The sequence below is a fragment of the Patagioenas fasciata genome, chromosome 2, assembly GCF_037038585.1.
Source record: "Patagioenas fasciata isolate bPatFas1 chromosome 2, bPatFas1.hap1, whole genome shotgun sequence".
NCBI classification, from domain to species: domain Eukaryota; kingdom Metazoa; phylum Chordata; class Aves; order Columbiformes; family Columbidae; genus Patagioenas; species Patagioenas fasciata.
Window position 1 is genome coordinate 55826455 of NC_092521.1, and position 17322 is coordinate 55843776.

A 17322-nucleotide genomic window follows, 5' to 3' on the forward strand; every position below is an offset into this window, starting at 1 on the left:
AACTGACCAGTAATGGCATTGTAGTGTTTTTCTTTTTCACAAGGTATAATTAGAAAAAATAAACCATTCATGGAAAATGCCTTAGAAGTGGAAAAGTTAATGATTCTGGTACTTTCTCCAAACATACACTGCAAATTGAGTTGGAATGTATTAGTAACTCCTTCTCACTCAGATACTAATGGTTAGTTAGTAATGAGTGGTATTGGCACTTAAACTTGACATTTTCCTCACTGGAGGAAATGGTCAGAGTTTAAGATGTAGAAGCATGAAATGACATTGTTTAAGAGGAAACATTTCATGACTTCATAGGGAACTTACTCATTTTGGTGGTTTGGTATTTTTTTCTTGAGGCTGCTCAAAGTAATTGGAACAGAAAGAAAAAGGGAGATGAGAACAGAGGGGTTACAGAAGAAGGTCATCGACAAATATGTCATGCTACATCACAAGTCATAAAGCGTTCTCCTACTCCATCTGCAGAAGCCTTCTGATGCCAAGAGCATGCCATCATGACATTCACAGGGTGCTTCTATAAAGAAATAAAGAACTGCAGCACAGATGGAAAGGGGGCAACCTGTTTACACCAGTGTTAAACATGGTCAGTGCTGTACCATGCTGTCAGTAACACAGCTGAACCATTACAAATATCCGACCAGCTACTGTGAATGCCTTTCCACCTTCTTCCACTTGAAAGATGAAGCTGGGAAGCCAAGGAATTTGCAAGTTTTCTTCCAGCTATATATGTGGGAAGAAACAAAAGCAAAAATTCCATGGCTGTGGCTTCAGTATGTTTTATCATGTCTCTCTTTGATAGTGCCATTCATTCTCTCTGTTCTACATCTCACAGAGGATTTTTCTTAATTTTCTGTCTGTCTCTTACTAAATCTATCAGTAATTTTCAGACTACCAAAACTGCGATACAACTGATTGAACAAGGAAATGGTATTTCTCTATTGCCATGTTCTCTATTGCCATGGTGTCAGTTTTTCTGAGATTTATTTATTATATAATTTTTTTTCACTGAATCTCTTATGGCTTCAGATACATTCTTTTTTTTTTTTTTTTGACCCCAGCTGTACTGTTGGGACTCACCTCCCATATTTGCAGAAAACCTACCCTTCTTAAGTCCCTGATCCTATGTGCTATGCCGAGCACAGCGCTTACTGCCATAAATAGTTCCTTTGCATTTGACTTCTTGCAATAAAGTCTCCCTTTGGCAAGGGCATATCTATACAATCAGATCACTAAATGTTTAGTTATGCTATTGAAATTACTACACTCAGCATACTTTCAAGCACCTGTTAGACTGTTCCTAGACTACTGAAAGTAACTTTAATATGCTACAGTATCATCTCAGAGTTTTATTTTTTCATGACGTGAAATTCTGGCATTTAGGCAGGAAATTCTGTCAATTTTAACTAAGATTTTTACTGTTCAAGAAACTAAAATCTGCATTTATCCATCTGATCCTTAAAAAATAAGAGCATTGGCTAAGCAGTCAATGAGCAAGTCAAAGAAGCAGAATTACTTTTTGAATGTTTTGGAGTTGCAGTTTCTTTAAGATGGAAACTTCAGTGCCTTAAATAAGGGCAAAAACTACAGAAATTTGACTAAACAATCTTGAAGTAGAAATACCATACCAAGTACCAAAAAGCAGAAAAGGTGGTTTAGAAGTTTAACAAGACAGCCAAGCACCAAACAATCTCACTGAATAAGTAAATCAATGTCAATGACTAATAAAATCCTTCACCATGAACTGGGCAATGAACCTGAGTGTCCAATAATCTGACAATCTTTTACAGTCAACAATATATTCAGTAGCATTGGCTACTGAAAATAGGGCTTTATCTCTGACATACTTTCATATTTCAGTTAGTATATATACTGAAAGGATATTCAAATCTCTGTAAATGACTAAACAACAGTATTCCCTAGAATTACATCATCTAACTTCACACACCTACCTAAAGCTCTACTAATGTACCAACAGGAGGTCATGTATAAAGAAGAGAGAATGAATTTTCAGTTGAGTTCAAATAATATGAAAATGCCTGATCACTATAAATTATTAGAGCCCATTTAAAAGGCAATACCCAATTAAATGAAAGTATCCATGCAATCGGACAGGTTTTGCACACGGGCAATTGCATTGATTTTTGTGAGGTATCTTCCCACCTGACTTTTATAATGGAAAAACCTACATTCACACTGGTGTAAATCAAGGACTTACTGACTTACCTCAGTGTAAACTGGACAGAAACACAGTAACCCTACAGGATTTTGTATGACAAGACTCATCTTTCTCTTATTCATACAACTCCCATTCACATCCAGGAGATCCAGAAGGTGATGGGGTTATAAAGATGGGTACATGCAATATGTGTACCTGATAAAGCCTCAGTATAAGCTTAGTTTTCAGTATCTCGGGGCTTAGTTTATTGACATCAGTAGGCTTGAGCATGGGACTGTGTGCTCAGGAGACCCAAGGTTAGATAAAAAGCCCTGCCCACTGTTCAAAAAGTTACTTTGCTTGCATTTGTTCTTCCCAAACCTCCTCATTTATTGATAGGGTTGTTGTTCCTTTTTTTTTTTTTTTTAGTTTTATTTTCACTGAAAGATCACATGGTATCATGTAACAGACAACACAGAGGTATTAGGATATAAAAACTGCACTAGTTTAGAATATCTAAGACAAGCTGCCCATACAGGCTTCACAGCTAGTTAGAAGTAACTTCAGGCTGGAAACCACATACTGATTGGAAATCATCCAAAATAACATAAAGGTATTGTGTCTGATACTTAGGAAGATAAATAACTAAACAATAATGCAGACAACAAGACTTGAAGGTACAGTCACAAATCATTTTAAATGAGAGCAGTTCTTACCCTCAAATTCATCCAATAGGGTGTCAATAATGAGAAGTATACTAGTAGATCTGGTTTTATGTATCAAAGCAATTGCAAAGGCATTAAAATCAGGCATGTGTCCCAGGTCCTTGCTAGACTAGTACTTTCATCTATTCCTAATTTGCTAAAGCAGAAGATTAATTAATAACAACTTGCTGGATGCATTATGAAGCACCTTTTGCCTTTGATAATGTTTTGTGATCAGTTTATTAATTGATTGAAGCTTTCTGTCCCAAAAAAATTCCTCAAGCATCAGTCATGCACAGCCTTAATAACATAAAGCTCTCCAGTCTGCAGAATGTTGGTGACCTATCTTCTAAGTATTTGGCATGCAAGACTCAAACTGAGAACACAGTGCCATACCTCCACTGGCAGGACCTTGAGTGCTTTTCTGCCCTTAAAGGGATTTTTTCTGCCTGTATCCAAGGTCAGCTGGCTGGGATGTGCTGGGATGTGTGGAGAAGCCTCAGCACACAGGGTGATTCTCCTTCCTTTGGGAATTGCTGTCATACTGAGGCCCTAGACTTCAGCTGCACGGCAGCTGTGTCTGCGCCTGTTCCCGTGCCCTCCTGATCCAAAACCTGACACACAGCCCAACTCTTTGCCTTCACCTCAGATCTGGCTTATCTTCATGGACTTGCTGGGAGCTCATCAGGTGGGGGCTCACCCTTGTCACCATCTCCAGACCTGATCCTCACCCTCAGTTGCTGGTTTCCATTCCCGATTCCCTGTCGGTGAGAGCCCAGCCTTGCTTCCTGGTCGTGCCTCTCAGCTCCTGGCTTGGTTGCTCTCGCTGAGCTGCCCGCCCTCGCTGCTCCCCAACACACAGGCTTCCTACAGGCCAGTTTTACAGCTCTGGTGAACTTTTAAGAACCCTGGTTTAAACTCTGTGATGACATTTGAAGAAGGAGCGTGAACATGACACATAAATTAACTTCTTCTTAGGGCAGGTAGTCACAAATATCTAAACAGGGGATTTTCTTGGTTTTTCTGTTTATATTCAGTAGTGACAACAAACTCAGAAGTTCTTCTATTCTCAGAACTGATTAAACAAAAGCCCACATATACTCCAGCCAAATATTTTGAAAGAAATCTCTATGGAACTCTTTTTGAGAGGTCATTTATAAAGGGACAACAATGATGGCAATATGGGCTTGTGTAGATTGGACCCTGCAGTACCCACCTCAGTCATGAATTACCAGCCTTAGCATGCAGCATTTCAGTGTCTTGTGCGTTGCATTTCTGTCTCTGAATTGGGAAATCTCAGCCTGTACAAACTCATAATATACACTATACATTTAACAGACCTGACCCTCAAATTCCTTTTCTTAGCGGCTTGTGTGTGTCTGCGTGTCTTTGTGTACATGTGCACGTGCAGGCATGCATCTTTCCATGCACAAAGGGTAGACAAACGAGCATCCTCAACCAGGTCTACTGTCCACAGCCAATTACAAATAGCACCAATTACTCCTGTACGGGCAAAGTTTAAGGAAAGAATTCCCAGCTGGAAGATGAACTCACAACATATACATATGCAGGACAGATGTATTAGCTACTTCACCAGCTTTAGAAGACTACGATACCAAACAATTCTCTCCCTGCTTACTCCTTAGTATTGTGCAGCAAGAATATATATTTGCTTTAAGGCAATTAGAAAGTAACAAATAAGTTAAGGTATGTTTGTTTTAAAGAAAAGGAAGAATTGAAGTACCCACCTATTAATTATTAGATAAACTCGGCCATTGACTTTGGCATGGCTATGAGGTGGGAGATGAAAGCACAAGAATGCATGAGATGAAAATGGGAAAAGAATTAGAGAGAGAGAGAAGGAAATCATTAAACAGTAACGAATGCACTTTACTGTGTAACAAGAGAGACACATTGTCATAACAAAGCACAATCTGAAAGCTTAATACGCATCATGCAGCAAAACGTCTAAGAAGCTTATAAATGCAATACTTAGACATTTAGACTTTATGCAACGTTAGTTAGAACTAAAAGTACTTTTCATAGTCCCCAAAATATGAGAACAGCCTCTACTGCTTTATCGCAAGTAAGTCTTAGAATATTCCTATTTTTAAAAATAGAGCCTTACTCTTGAACACACTCTGCAAACTTTGCTCATGTAAAGCAGCATCTTAATACATGAAGAGTCTCAGCAATTTTAACAGGACTCTTCAGTTAGGCACAAACATAATCATACACAACTGTTCAGGGGCAGATGGAGGAACTAAAGCTACTTTCTCTATTACTTTCATGACTAATTCTCATCTTCTGTGGTTGTTTTAACAAGTTTGCTATTAAATGATTGAGTTCTGTCTGCTTACTCAAAATTAAGATTTAGTTTCTTTATTTAAAGTTTTTTGTCTGTTGCAAAAGAAGCAGCATAAAAGCAGTTTTGAAAGGTAAATGTTTTCAAAGAGATAGTGAAGTTTTAGTGGCTTTGTAAGAAGATTGCACATTTACATATGAGCCTTAAACCTATGTTTTAGTTGTCCCTGCAACTTATTTCTATTGCTAGCATTACTGTTAAGCTGGAGATGGTTGTTGTGCTAGTACTTATCCAGCTTCATGTATCATCAACACAAACGTCAGATGAGCTCTCATCCTGAAGCTTTGTACTGTAAAGCTGGCTGATGCTCAGTACTGATTAATTGCATCAAGAGGGAAGAAAACAGCTGGATCTTTAGATGTCAAGCATGGTTTATGGTAATGCAAACCTGAAAAAGAATTCTGATTTGGGTACTGGACACACTTGTGAAAGTTTCTGAGGAGGAAGAAATCACAGAATCACAGAATGTTAGGGATTGGAAGGGACCTTGAAAGATCATCTAGTCCAATCCCCCTGCCGGAGCAGGAACACCTAGATGAGGTTACACAGGAAACTCTGCTTTTGAAATACTACAAAATGGTAAATGTAGCATACACCAAATTTAAGAGTTAAAAATATCTAGCTATTTATCTGACAGCTCAATGCAATCTAGTACACATTTATACTTTAAAAAATAGCAATATATCAGCAAGACAAAAAGTCTAATGGTATCACATCATCCTCTTCACCTGTCACTTCAGTAAAAAGCCTAGTGTGACAACGTGTCTACTGTCAGCACCTTAAGGCTACTTACTCCTGGCAAAAATGTCACTATCAATAAAATCTACATCCTACAACCTTCTTTACCAGCAATGGTATTTTTTTGTCTCTCAAAGGTCACTGAAAACATTTTGTGTCTAACTGCAGTGATGCCATCCTTCAAGAATGATGTAACTTTAGTCACAGTTCAGTCACAGTGATTCTCTTCATGCCAGCATTTGGAGAGCTGTAGCTAATATTTTGCTATCTTTCATGCATAACAGAGAGATTTGCAAGTAATAGTTTCACAAGCAGAGTGTGCTGCACCAGGAACCCACCTAAATCTTGGGAGTGCCACAGGTTGCCTTTTCCATTTTGTGCCTACCGGATCACACTAGGAGTGAGGTGGAAGGTGTTTCTATGTTACTCAGCACAAGTGCAAAGTGCTTGGGCTACGGAAGAGCTTGTGCAGTTACTGCAAACTGTTGTGCATTCCACCAAAATGCCTCAGCCCAGGAACAACCCCTGTTTCAGCTCAGACACCTATCTGGGCTTTGGTTTCAGGGCTTGGATGACCAGTTCAGAGATATTGACGTACACCTGCTGCTGGACAGAAAGTCTGCTATGGGCAAAGAAAGTTTGCTCACAGGCCATTTCAAAGGGCCCTTGAATCTACCATCAGATTTAGCAATTCAAGAAAAGTGAAAGGAAGAATTATTATGCGAACAGTCATTTTAAAAGGTAAGTTACTAAATAATACAACATTGTTAGGAAATTTTATCAAGTTTGATTTGTTCTGGTTTTGGCAACTTATTTAAATACAGAAAAAAAAAAAAGCAGAGCTTATTCACATCCACAGCCAATAGGAAACACAAACATACTTGTAGCATACACTGTAAAGTTGCTTCATATTAAATTGAGCACATGAAAAATATCTGAAATTCTTTTGTAAATCTAGCAAATTCCAAAACAGAATTCTCTAAGGTAAACTGCCATTATTCCACAACACACTGTGGCATACCTGATGTTATGGAGCTAGTCCCCATGCACAGAACTGCAGCTGAGTTACTTTTAACATTGGGCAGGCAAACACTTTTAAACACTTTTAAAACAGTGTCTAAATTAATTGGTTTCTTCAAAGAACTAGTGTAAATGTCATTGCATAATATGATACCATGTACCATACTCCTGAAGCATGATTCTAGGCCAGATATGTTTGTATGCAGGAGATAATGGAAGGGTTAAACAGAGCAAAAATGAGGACCTGGAGTCATGAAAAAAAGCTAATGAACTTCTTGATGAGACTGCTGAATGTCTCAAAGAGTTAACAAAGCCAAGGGTCAGTACTTTAAAGAGTGACTACAGGTTTGGGATTTTTCCATATTTGAAGCTCAGCTTCTCAAAAAGGCTTAATTGTCCAATGCAGATGTGGTATTTGCCAAAGGTCTCCCAATCTTTGTTTGGCCCTCAGAATTGACATTGAAAAATGGAAGTGACCCAAATTAAAAGCCATATTTTCTATTATTGATGGGACTTACAAAATGCACATATAGCAATTAAACTTCTAACTCCCATTAAATGACAAAGACAATGAGACAAATAAATACATAAATATTATCAGTACCTTTGAAAATGTACCCCAAAATGAAAAAAACCTTAACATGTAGGGGAAAGTGGTGGAAAATAGATACTTTGGTTGTGGTTTATTTAGCCAGGTGCTGTACAGAATCATAGAATAGTTTGAGTTGGAAGGGACCTTAAAGATCATCTATTTCCAACCTCTCTGCAATGGGCAGGGACACCTGCCACTAAATTAGGATGTTGCTTATTTTTTCTCACTTCTTTTTAAACCAGGCAGTCATAGCAAAGGCAAATAACATCTAATGAAACATGAGCATTACCATACAGTCGGAAAGAGCATTTTCATACAGATAATGAACAGCTCCATTTACTTTGTTTCTTTACCTGTAGATAGTGTTGTCCTGTTTGCTGGTTACAGCTTTTAAATCAGTGAGCTGGAGAAATCGGTCATGAAAGTAGTGAAGGTGTAAGATACACGCCAGTAGGAAGGAGGTGGGTATAAAGATGCGTGTGAATAGCTCAGCCACAGAAAATCGTTTTAAGCCAAGGTCTGCTAGTCTGGAAAAAAAAGTAAGTCACTAAGTCACCTTTTCATACCAAAATATTTTCCTTGCCAGGAAACATCACTAATCATTTGCAATGGGAAATAAGAGGCTAGTACTTGTTATGTGGTTTTAGTTGTTTAAATTCTTCTAAACCAGCAAGTTTCACAACGCAAATATCTTGCATTTGGACTCAGTAATGTAGGGAGATACTGCAAATGTAGAGATATAAATGAATCAACCCTGCCACAGATCTCTTGAACAAGACGAGTTGTCCCTGACTGAAAGCCCTGCACTGGAGATCCACTCATACTGCACATACTTTCTCATGTAAGCTCCTGCTGAGAAATGCCCAAGGAGGAAGAAACTCAGCCCCCCTCATTAGCAGGACGGAAGGTCCACCTTCATCAGCTCCAGACATCCTACAAATCTGCCCTTAATCTCTCTTTGGATCTTACTCCTATGGTCAAAGATATAGAAAGAACTATTGGTACTTAACTGGGAACAGGAGAGGAGCCAAGGTCTTGGCATCAGATGGGAGGAAATACGACTCTTCTGAGACTCTCTCATGCTCTTGCTGATCTCTACTGTTACACCAATAAAGCTATGACTTCAGAGCTTAAAGTCAGCTATGCCTGGGGATGGGTTTATGATGTTTTTCCCTCACAAGAAGGAAGAGTGCTTCTCAGAGCATTCTATCACACTGAGCTCAAAAGTCCAAAGAAAAAATTAAATTAATTGAAAACGCTTACTTGTTTTCATCCAGGCCCGTCATGTTCTTCCACAAGCCAGGGAATGATTCAAACTGGTATGTATAGATGAAGATAAGTACCAACATTGTGTAAACAACCACTGACATCCAGAAGTATTTTAAAATCTTCCTCCACCATTCATAGTGCACCTGAAAATCATACACTAAAGATGTTGAAACAAGCCGAAGGCAAAGAAACTGACAAAAATACTGACAACGCTGTACAGGCAAACATACACTAAGAATTCGATTTTACCTAGCTGGTCTGAACTAAACAATGCTTACGCAATAGCACCTACAGTTCATTGAGATACAGTTTTTACTCCTGATGCACATACACCTGAGTACAGACTTTTGTGTAAAGATGTCTGTTGGGACATGGCCAAAGGCATAAAGGCCAGGGACAGCCTCAGTCACTCAGTGTCATCACTATTAGGTGATGAAAGTCCAGGAGGAGAGGGACTGCATGTGCATTCAGGGTAGAAGCTGTGTAGATCAGCTGTCACAAAAACTGGTGACTATTAAGGACATGCACAGGCCCAGAATTTTCCCACACAGGTTTCATAGCTTGCAGTGATGTGGGGTGGAATCCCAAAGCAGAGGTGTATATTGTATGCATCTAATCTATTTGCACTTTGCCTGTCACAATAAGCAAAAGCTAAAGGAGAATTAGTCTTAACCCCTTCAAATGATCTTATTATGTTGCATATAACTAAAGAACAAACACAGTTTATTAATTCAATTTGGAGCTACTTTATTACCAAGGTAAATGCATGAACCATTGTATTTAAGGACAAAATTTATTTAACACAGTTCTCACCTGATAGAGGGCCACGCAGAAGAGGAACAGTACCATATAGATGATTTTGTACATGACAATTCTGCCCTCAAAGCTGACAAAGAAGAACATGCCCCCACAGACGTAAATCCAGTACTTGATGAACATAGCCATCACCAGCTTTCCCAAGACTTTCATAATATCCTGTTCATCCTCATCATCTTCTTCCTCTTCCTCCTCCTCCTTCTCCTTCTCTTTTTCTTTCTCCTTCTCCTTCTCCTCCTGTTCTTCTGCCACTTCTCCCTCTTGCAACTCCTCTTCTGCAAATACAGAGTTAAATTTGGCCTCTGTCTGTTTTGTGGACTTTTGGTAAGAATTTAAATGGGTGGAAAGTAAAACCTGTACACATAACACAGAAACTTAAAACACCATATTCACAAGAGACTGTATTTATGAATCATAGATGACTCCAGAGCAGGGGAAGGAGTTTTAACTTCATGAGCTTCAACCTGCTCCTGGAGCCATACAGTGCATAACTACATGTCCTTACCAGACACCCATCTTCACTTTGAAATGCAGGTAGCTGTAGCGGAAAATTAGAGCCTAAGGTTTATATAATATAATGCATAATAGTCAAAACACTTCCCATGGCAAAACCTATACTCCCAGGCAAGAAACCTTTTAAACTGGAAAACAAAGCAACCACCAGCACCACCAGAAACCTCTCATATTGAGTTTACAGTTTAAACTCCTGTCTTGAGTTTGAGCCACTCATCTTGAGTTTCGTCCTTTAGAGAATATTTTGGTTACCTCCAAAAACCACAAGCAAGAGAAAACATTAACGTAAAATCAAACAAGCTCAAAAAAATATAAATGCTGCACTACACTGCTGGTTTTGAATGAAACCACTTTTCCAACTTCTTCTGCTGTGCATCAGCCATTGCAGAAAAGACAAGCTGCTTTCGCCCTATGAAGAGGTCAGGATTCCCCAGTTATTAACTTTATGAGGCTTGCGGCGGGCAAGAAAAGTGTCTCCCCAATTGCAAGTACACATAAGCAAGTATCTAGATAACAGGGCTTGTAAAACTCATCCCACGTAGCTGTCACACTTTTCTTCACATTGAGAACAACATAGAGACTTCACCACTGAAAGGCTAGCCCACTCCTTTTATCCCACTCATCATCCCTCTTCTCAGACTCTTTCCTTGCTCTTGCTTTGGCAAATCCTTGCAGTGTCCAGCTCTGAGACTGATCAGACACTTTACCAAGACAAATATTGTAATGACTCAAACAGGACGCTACATCACTGCTTCCCAAACTGGATTTCTACCATTTCAGTGAGTTTAAGTTTTTTTCAGATCAATATCCAGAGAGAGAGAAAAAGGCAAGAAATGTCTGAGGGAACATGTGCCCAGTAGAAAAAGAGAGATCAGGCCACTGAGCTGCTAGATGAGCCGAAACTGTACCAGTAAACTTTTCTCTCAGGTATGCTTCTGATAGCATGAGCTCCTGCACTGAAAATATACATGCTTATTTTCCCATTGAAATTAATAGCTTAACTTCTGGTTTTATAGAAGTGTTTATGTGCAAACAGAGCTTCCAAGGAATTCAGCGACTCATTTTTCCTATGTAAACTCTTTTCCTGTGGTTAAACTCCTACAGCAATTAATCTGCTGGTTTAAGTTTGAGACATGGAAGTAAACTGATTATTTGAAAGTTCCATGACATTTCTCAAATGAGTAATTTCAATTATCTTACTTATTTTTTTTCCAGTTCAACAGTAAAGAGAATTTGCATTTTATTTACATTTCTGAAGTTCGTAGCTGATATATTTTTATATCCCAAGAGATAAGTGCACACAGCTTTTCTCTTATCTTCCTTAGCTAACATGAGGTATCTTGCTAATTGCTTTCAGCATTACAAAAATGCGGGAACTAGAAATTTTATCATGACTGAAGGACAAAATTGGACAGTGCTTTACCTTTTTCTTCATTTTCTTCATTTCCAACTTTGACCTCAGATAAAGTAGCTTCTTTTAGCCGAAGTGCTTTTTGTTCAGTGAGGTGTTGCCTAAGCAGTAGCCAGAAAGTAATTGTGAAAAGAATCTGCAAACAAAAATCAAAACAAAAACAACAGACTAATTGTACATCCTAAATCCTGCTAATACAAACATGTTTTCATAAATTTTGCATGTCTTGTCTGTCCATGAGAAAAAGTAAATTATAGGATCACAGTACATCTTTATTAAAGTTAAGCCATTTAGGAAACAGCCTGCATTAAAAACAACTGTATTTCATTGGCACTTTTCCAATGAGTAACAACTTTTCACTCCACATCTTTTCTTAAAGGTATTTACTCATATGGTTCTATTCTCCCCCGTTCTATTCAGTTTTTAACTCCTGTCTTACAAGGATCTTTTCATTATATATGTCCACCTGTCCATTTTTGTTGATTTTTCCTTTTTTGCAGGCAAGAAGCACAGACAGGTGAGCGTATTGTCATTGCTAGGGCTTGTTATATATCCTAAGTCTTTTGATTTAGGAGGTTTGATACTTCCAGTGCTTAAAGGCAACTAATTTAAAAATAAAAAAATTCTTTGCATGTCTTTAAGTTACAAGGAACACAGTCAACTGAATATCCCTTGCACTTGGAGCAGTTACGGGATTTAGGTTGGCTCTTAATTCTTTGAAGAGTTTTAAGAGATAATTCCGTAATAGAAGGACATCTTAGAAAAAATAAATCTCTTTAATGAAGACTGCATTTCTGTGTTTTGCAAAAAGCTAAATTTGACAGCTTGCAATACTGAGAAATGGCCAAAATTCAGAAAAAAACCACGATGCCTGTTCATCACAGACTTGATTTTATGTCTACACTCTGCAAAATTTCCACTGAATTCAGCGATGCAGAACAAGGGCTATTTCACTACTTTATAAGCTAGAGGAAAATCTCAAATTGGAAACTTGTAAGAGCCAAGTATTTTGCATACAATAGAATGACAAGGCCTGTAGAACAGTGTAAAGACCTCTCCTGTTTTTCATTTAACGCACAAGTACTTGGTGGTGGAGAGGTCCCAGGCTGGTGACAGCTGTTTTCACTGACGCGGTGCCTAACACTGAGCTGCAGCAGAAGACTGTCAGCCTGTGAGAGTTGTCACACCTTCTCCAGCTTCCTCCTGGAGCTCTGGCTTTTGCAACACAGACCACTGATATTGTAAAACATGGATTTGTTCTGCCGTGATTAGCTCCATCTCCCTGCTGCATTTACACCTTGTTCTCTTTAGTATTTCCAGAGCCAGAGCTGGCTCTAATAAAAGTCTTGAAGGGTTGCAGACCAAAGAAATGCTCTTCGTCCACCTTTTACAATATCCATTTTCTTTCCTTTTCAGATCATGAAACACAAATATAACATGCAGAAAATTATGCAGGAAGAATTACAGTACTTTGCTTTCTGTTCTCCTTTCTTTGCACAACACAGTATCCAATCTTTATTTAAATTCAACCTGTATCCTACGGCACGGGTGTCAACTCATTTTCACCAGAGGCCACATCAGCCTCACAGTTGCCTTCAAAAGGCTGAATGTAATTTTAGGACTGTATAAATGTAGGAGTAGTTAATAGTGCTATAGTACTATATGGTGAAAATGAGTTTGACACCCCTGTTCTAAGGGCTTTAAACTAGGAATAATGAGGAGGGACAGAGTTACTAGCAGCCTTGAGGGGGAGTGAGGGACAGGGCTGACAGGTGCACCTAATCAACAAAACAGGGCTTACATGGGGTCACCTCAAGCATTTGTATGTAAACAAGGAAACGCTTTCAAGGCATCATTAAAGGGAAACCTTCCAGATACTTTCTGGGAAATCAGCATGCTAGGCGCCTCCCTGAAGTGCTTGTACACTACAGCATGGGGAATAAACACAAGGAATTAGAGACATCTGCACATGACTGTGATCTTGTTGGCGTCACAGAGACAGGGTGTGATGACTTGCGTAGGTGCAATGGAGAGCTAGAGGCTCTTTAGGAAGCATGGGCCAAGGAGATGAGGAGCTGGAGTTGTGATTTGCATGAGAGCACAGCTGGCATGCATGGGTTCTGCCTGGGGATGGATGATGAGCCAGGTAACCTGGGAGGGATGTAGGCCCTGGCTGAGCATGCAAAGATGCGGTTAGAAAAGCCAAGGCCTGACGTTGAGTCTGGCGAGGCATGTCAAGAGCAGCAAGAAGACCTTTTATAAGTACATAAGCAAAAAAAGGAAGGGGGAAATGTGGGCCCACTGCTGAGTGGGGAAAGGGCCCTGGTGACACAGGACATGGAAAAGGCTGAGGTACCAAATGCCTTCTTTGCCTCAGTCTTTGCTAGCAAGACGAGCCTTCAGGTCTGCGGGGAATGTCTGAATCAAGGAATGCACACTCTTGGTGGAAGAGGATCAGGTCATGGAATACTTATGCAAACCGAGCATACATAAGTCCATAGGTCCTGACAAGAAGTACCCAGGAGTGCTGAGGGAGCTGGCTGATGTCATTGTAGAAGCTACCGTCAATAATCTTTGATTGATTGTGGTGACTGGGAGAAGTGCTGGAAGACTGGAGGAAAACAAACGTCACTCCTACCTTCAAGCAGGGCAAGATGGCGGATACATGATACAGGATGGTCAACCTTACCTCAACCTCTGGGAAGGTGGGGGTGGTAGAACACTGAAACAGGTTGCCCAGAGAAGCTGTGGATGCCCCATAATTGGAAGCGTCCAAGGACAGTTTGGATGGGGTTTTGAGCAATCTGATCTAGTGAAGGATGTCCCTGTCTATGGCAGGAGGGTTGGACTGGATGATCTTTAAAAGTCCCTTCCAACCTAAACTGTTCTATGATTCTGTGATTCTAAAGGTGATAGAGCGGCTAATCCTGGAAACCATTTCCAAGCACATGAGGGACAAGAGAATTATCGGGAATAGTCAGCATGGATTCACCAAGGGGAAGTCATGTTTGACCAACTTGATAAACTTCTACAATGAAAGGACTTGGTAGATGAGGGGAAAGCATTGAATATTGTTTACCTAGACTGCAGTAAGGTTTTTGACACTGTTTCCCATAAGATCATCATAGGCAAGAAGTATGGGCTGGATGAGCAGACAGTGAGGTGGATTGAAAACTGGCTGAACAGCTGAACTCAGAGGATGGTGATCAGTGGCATAAAGTCTAGTTGGAGGTGAGTGACTAGTGGTGTACCCCAGGGGCCACTACTGGATCTTGTCATGTTCGATATCTTAATTAATGATCTGGATGATGGGGCAGAGTGTACCCTCACCAAGCTTGTTGATGACATAAATGCGGGAGGAGTGGCTCTTACACTGGATGGCTGTGCTGCCATCCAGAGGGACCTCGACAGGCTGGAGAAATGGGCTGACAGCAACATCATGGAGTTCAACAAAGGAAAGTGCAAAGTCCTGAACCTGGAGATGAACAACCAGTTCATGCATCATTATATATCGAGGCCCAATCAGATGGAGAATAGTTTGGCAGTAAAGGCCTAGGGGTCCTGGTGGACACCAAGTAGAACACGAGCCAGCAATGCAACCTTTCAGCAAAGAAGGGTAATAGTATCCTGGGATGCATTAGGAGCAGTGTTGCCAGCAGGTTGAGGGAGGTGATCATTACCCTCTACTGAGCACTGTTGAGGCCACAATTCAAGTGCCATGTCTCATTCTGGCACCCCCATACAAGAAAGACATGGATGTACTGGCAAGAGTCCAGCTGAATGGCCACAGAAATGAAGGAACTTCAGCATCTCGCCTGTGAGGAAAGGCTGAGAGAGCTGGGACTGTTCAGCCTGGAGAAGGCTCGGGGAGAATCTCATCCAGTGTCTTTAAATACCTGAAGAGAGGGTGGAAAGAAAATGGAGGGAGGCTCTTCTCAGTGGTGCTCAGTGACAGGACCAGAGGCAATGAGTGCAAACTGAAACACAGGAGGTTCCCTCTGGACATTAGGAAACACTTTATTACTGTGAGGGTGACTGAGCACTGGCATAGGTTGTCCAGGGAAGTTGTGAAGTCTCCATTCTTGTGGATATTCAAAAGCCATCTGGATATGGTCCTGGGCAATCAGCTCTAATGTCTGTGTTTGAGTAGGGAAGTTGGATCAGGTGACCTCCAAAAGTCTCTTTCAACCTCAACCATTCTGTGATTCCATGAAATTTACATAGTGCATTATATTCAGCCTAAAAAACCCACTAGACACCTTCTGTTAGTTTTATGGGTGTAGCCAAATCATCATACAGACACAACAGTTTTCTGTTTCGACACCAGCTAGTTTTAGGTAAGCTATTTGATGATATAGCTAATAAGAAACAATGACAAAGAGATTGACGTATCCAGACAGTTAAAACTCCTTAGAGATTTATAAAGTCATTGAGAGAAGCTGTTCTTGAAGAACCCCTTGAGTTTTAGCTCTCTTACTAAACTAGCCCTACCTGTAAGAGAGAAATAATACAGCACTCACTGATTTTCAGATGCATTAAAGTCCCAGAAATGGTTGTCCAAAGGGCACTGCCAACAAGGAAAATCACTTGCAGAATCACCTTAAATGGTAATTAGAAGTCACAAGGGAAGTATTTCACTTAGCGCAAGGGGAGCAGTGCCAACTAGATGCACTCTCTGACATGCCCCTCTTGGGTGCTCTAGGAAACAATTTACTATCTATGCTCATTCCCTTCCCTAGAAGCAAATTTGCCAAACAAAATGCATTCTGTAGTGCTTTCAAGATATCAAAGAAAAAATCTATCATACACTGAGGTCAACAAACTCTCTTGTTTCTGACCTGAAATAGATTCCAACTCATGCTGTTTCAGGTGTAAGGATAAAGAATTAAAGCTCAATCACAGCTATGTACTGCTGCCTGTGCCAAATCACAAGGGGATGAGTAGTACTGGTAATTGCAATGACACCACAGTTCCAGTTGCCATCATATTCAAACACAGACCTGGCATCCCATGGGTATTAAGCTAACAACTCAAATCACATCAAGTTTTGCATCCAGTTTATAAAACCAAACAAGTGAGCAATTTCCATCCTCTAAGAATTTTCTGAAGAATTAGAATGAAAATCTACAAAGGTGTCTGAAACATTTGTTTTGTTATTAGCTTAAAAAGCAAGCAGCAACTTTCTAAACACTGTTTTTTAATGACATACTGTAGATCTGCTACTGAATACGGCTATACTGAATATTGAGGATTCACTCTTAAAGAAATGCCATGAGATCCACACTTTTTATCACAATGTATTTTGTGGTTTAAGAAATACATCTCAGCTCTTTGTAACACGTACCTTTGATGCCAACTCCCCAGGTTCCTTTCTTTCTAAAAAACCGGGTACTTGAGGAAGCTCATCATTCTTGAGCCCAATACTCCATATATACTGCAACGTTAGCAGTAAATTTCCATAGAAAACCATGAATGGTGAACTGATCATGGCGTATTTCCTTCGGTCCCGAATCATCCACAATGTGCAGGACCAGATCAGTAACACAAAAGTCAACCAGCTGTGATACGTTATACTCCATGCCTTGTGGAAGGAGGAAAGAGGAAAAAATGTTCACAGATATATTCAGGAACAACAATGACGCATATTGCTACTTAACTTATGCTTCTCTACTTTGTGCACATTTTCATTGTCATGAGACTCTGACCCATATTAATCAGCTACTGGGC

The 17322-nt window shown here is 40.0% G+C and overlaps 1 protein-coding gene across 13 annotated transcripts in view; it reads right to left on the reverse strand.

Moving 5' to 3' along the window:
• The window catches only part of PIEZO2 (piezo type mechanosensitive ion channel component 2), a 309728-nt gene that overhangs the window by 75585 nt on the left and 216821 nt on the right, over positions 1–17322 (reverse strand). For 9 of the 13 annotated variants that reach the window (XM_071804264.1, XM_071804257.1, XM_071804259.1 and 6 more), the window contains 7 exons: positions 16940–17176; positions 11608–11731; positions 9669–9946; positions 8850–8998; positions 7940–8113; positions 4620–4661; positions 319–351 (listed from right to left, as the gene is read on the reverse strand). In XM_071804264.1, the coding sequence (XP_071660365.1) occupies positions 319–351; positions 4620–4661; positions 7940–8113; positions 8850–8998; positions 9669–9946; positions 11608–11731; positions 16940–17176 (1037 nt within the window). The remainder of the gene's footprint in view (positions 1–318; positions 352–4619; positions 4662–7939; positions 8114–8849; positions 8999–9668; positions 9947–11607; positions 11732–16939; positions 17177–17322) is intronic. The other 4 variants (XM_071804261.1, XM_071804260.1, XM_065830958.2 and 1 more) reach the window with 1 other exon arrangement.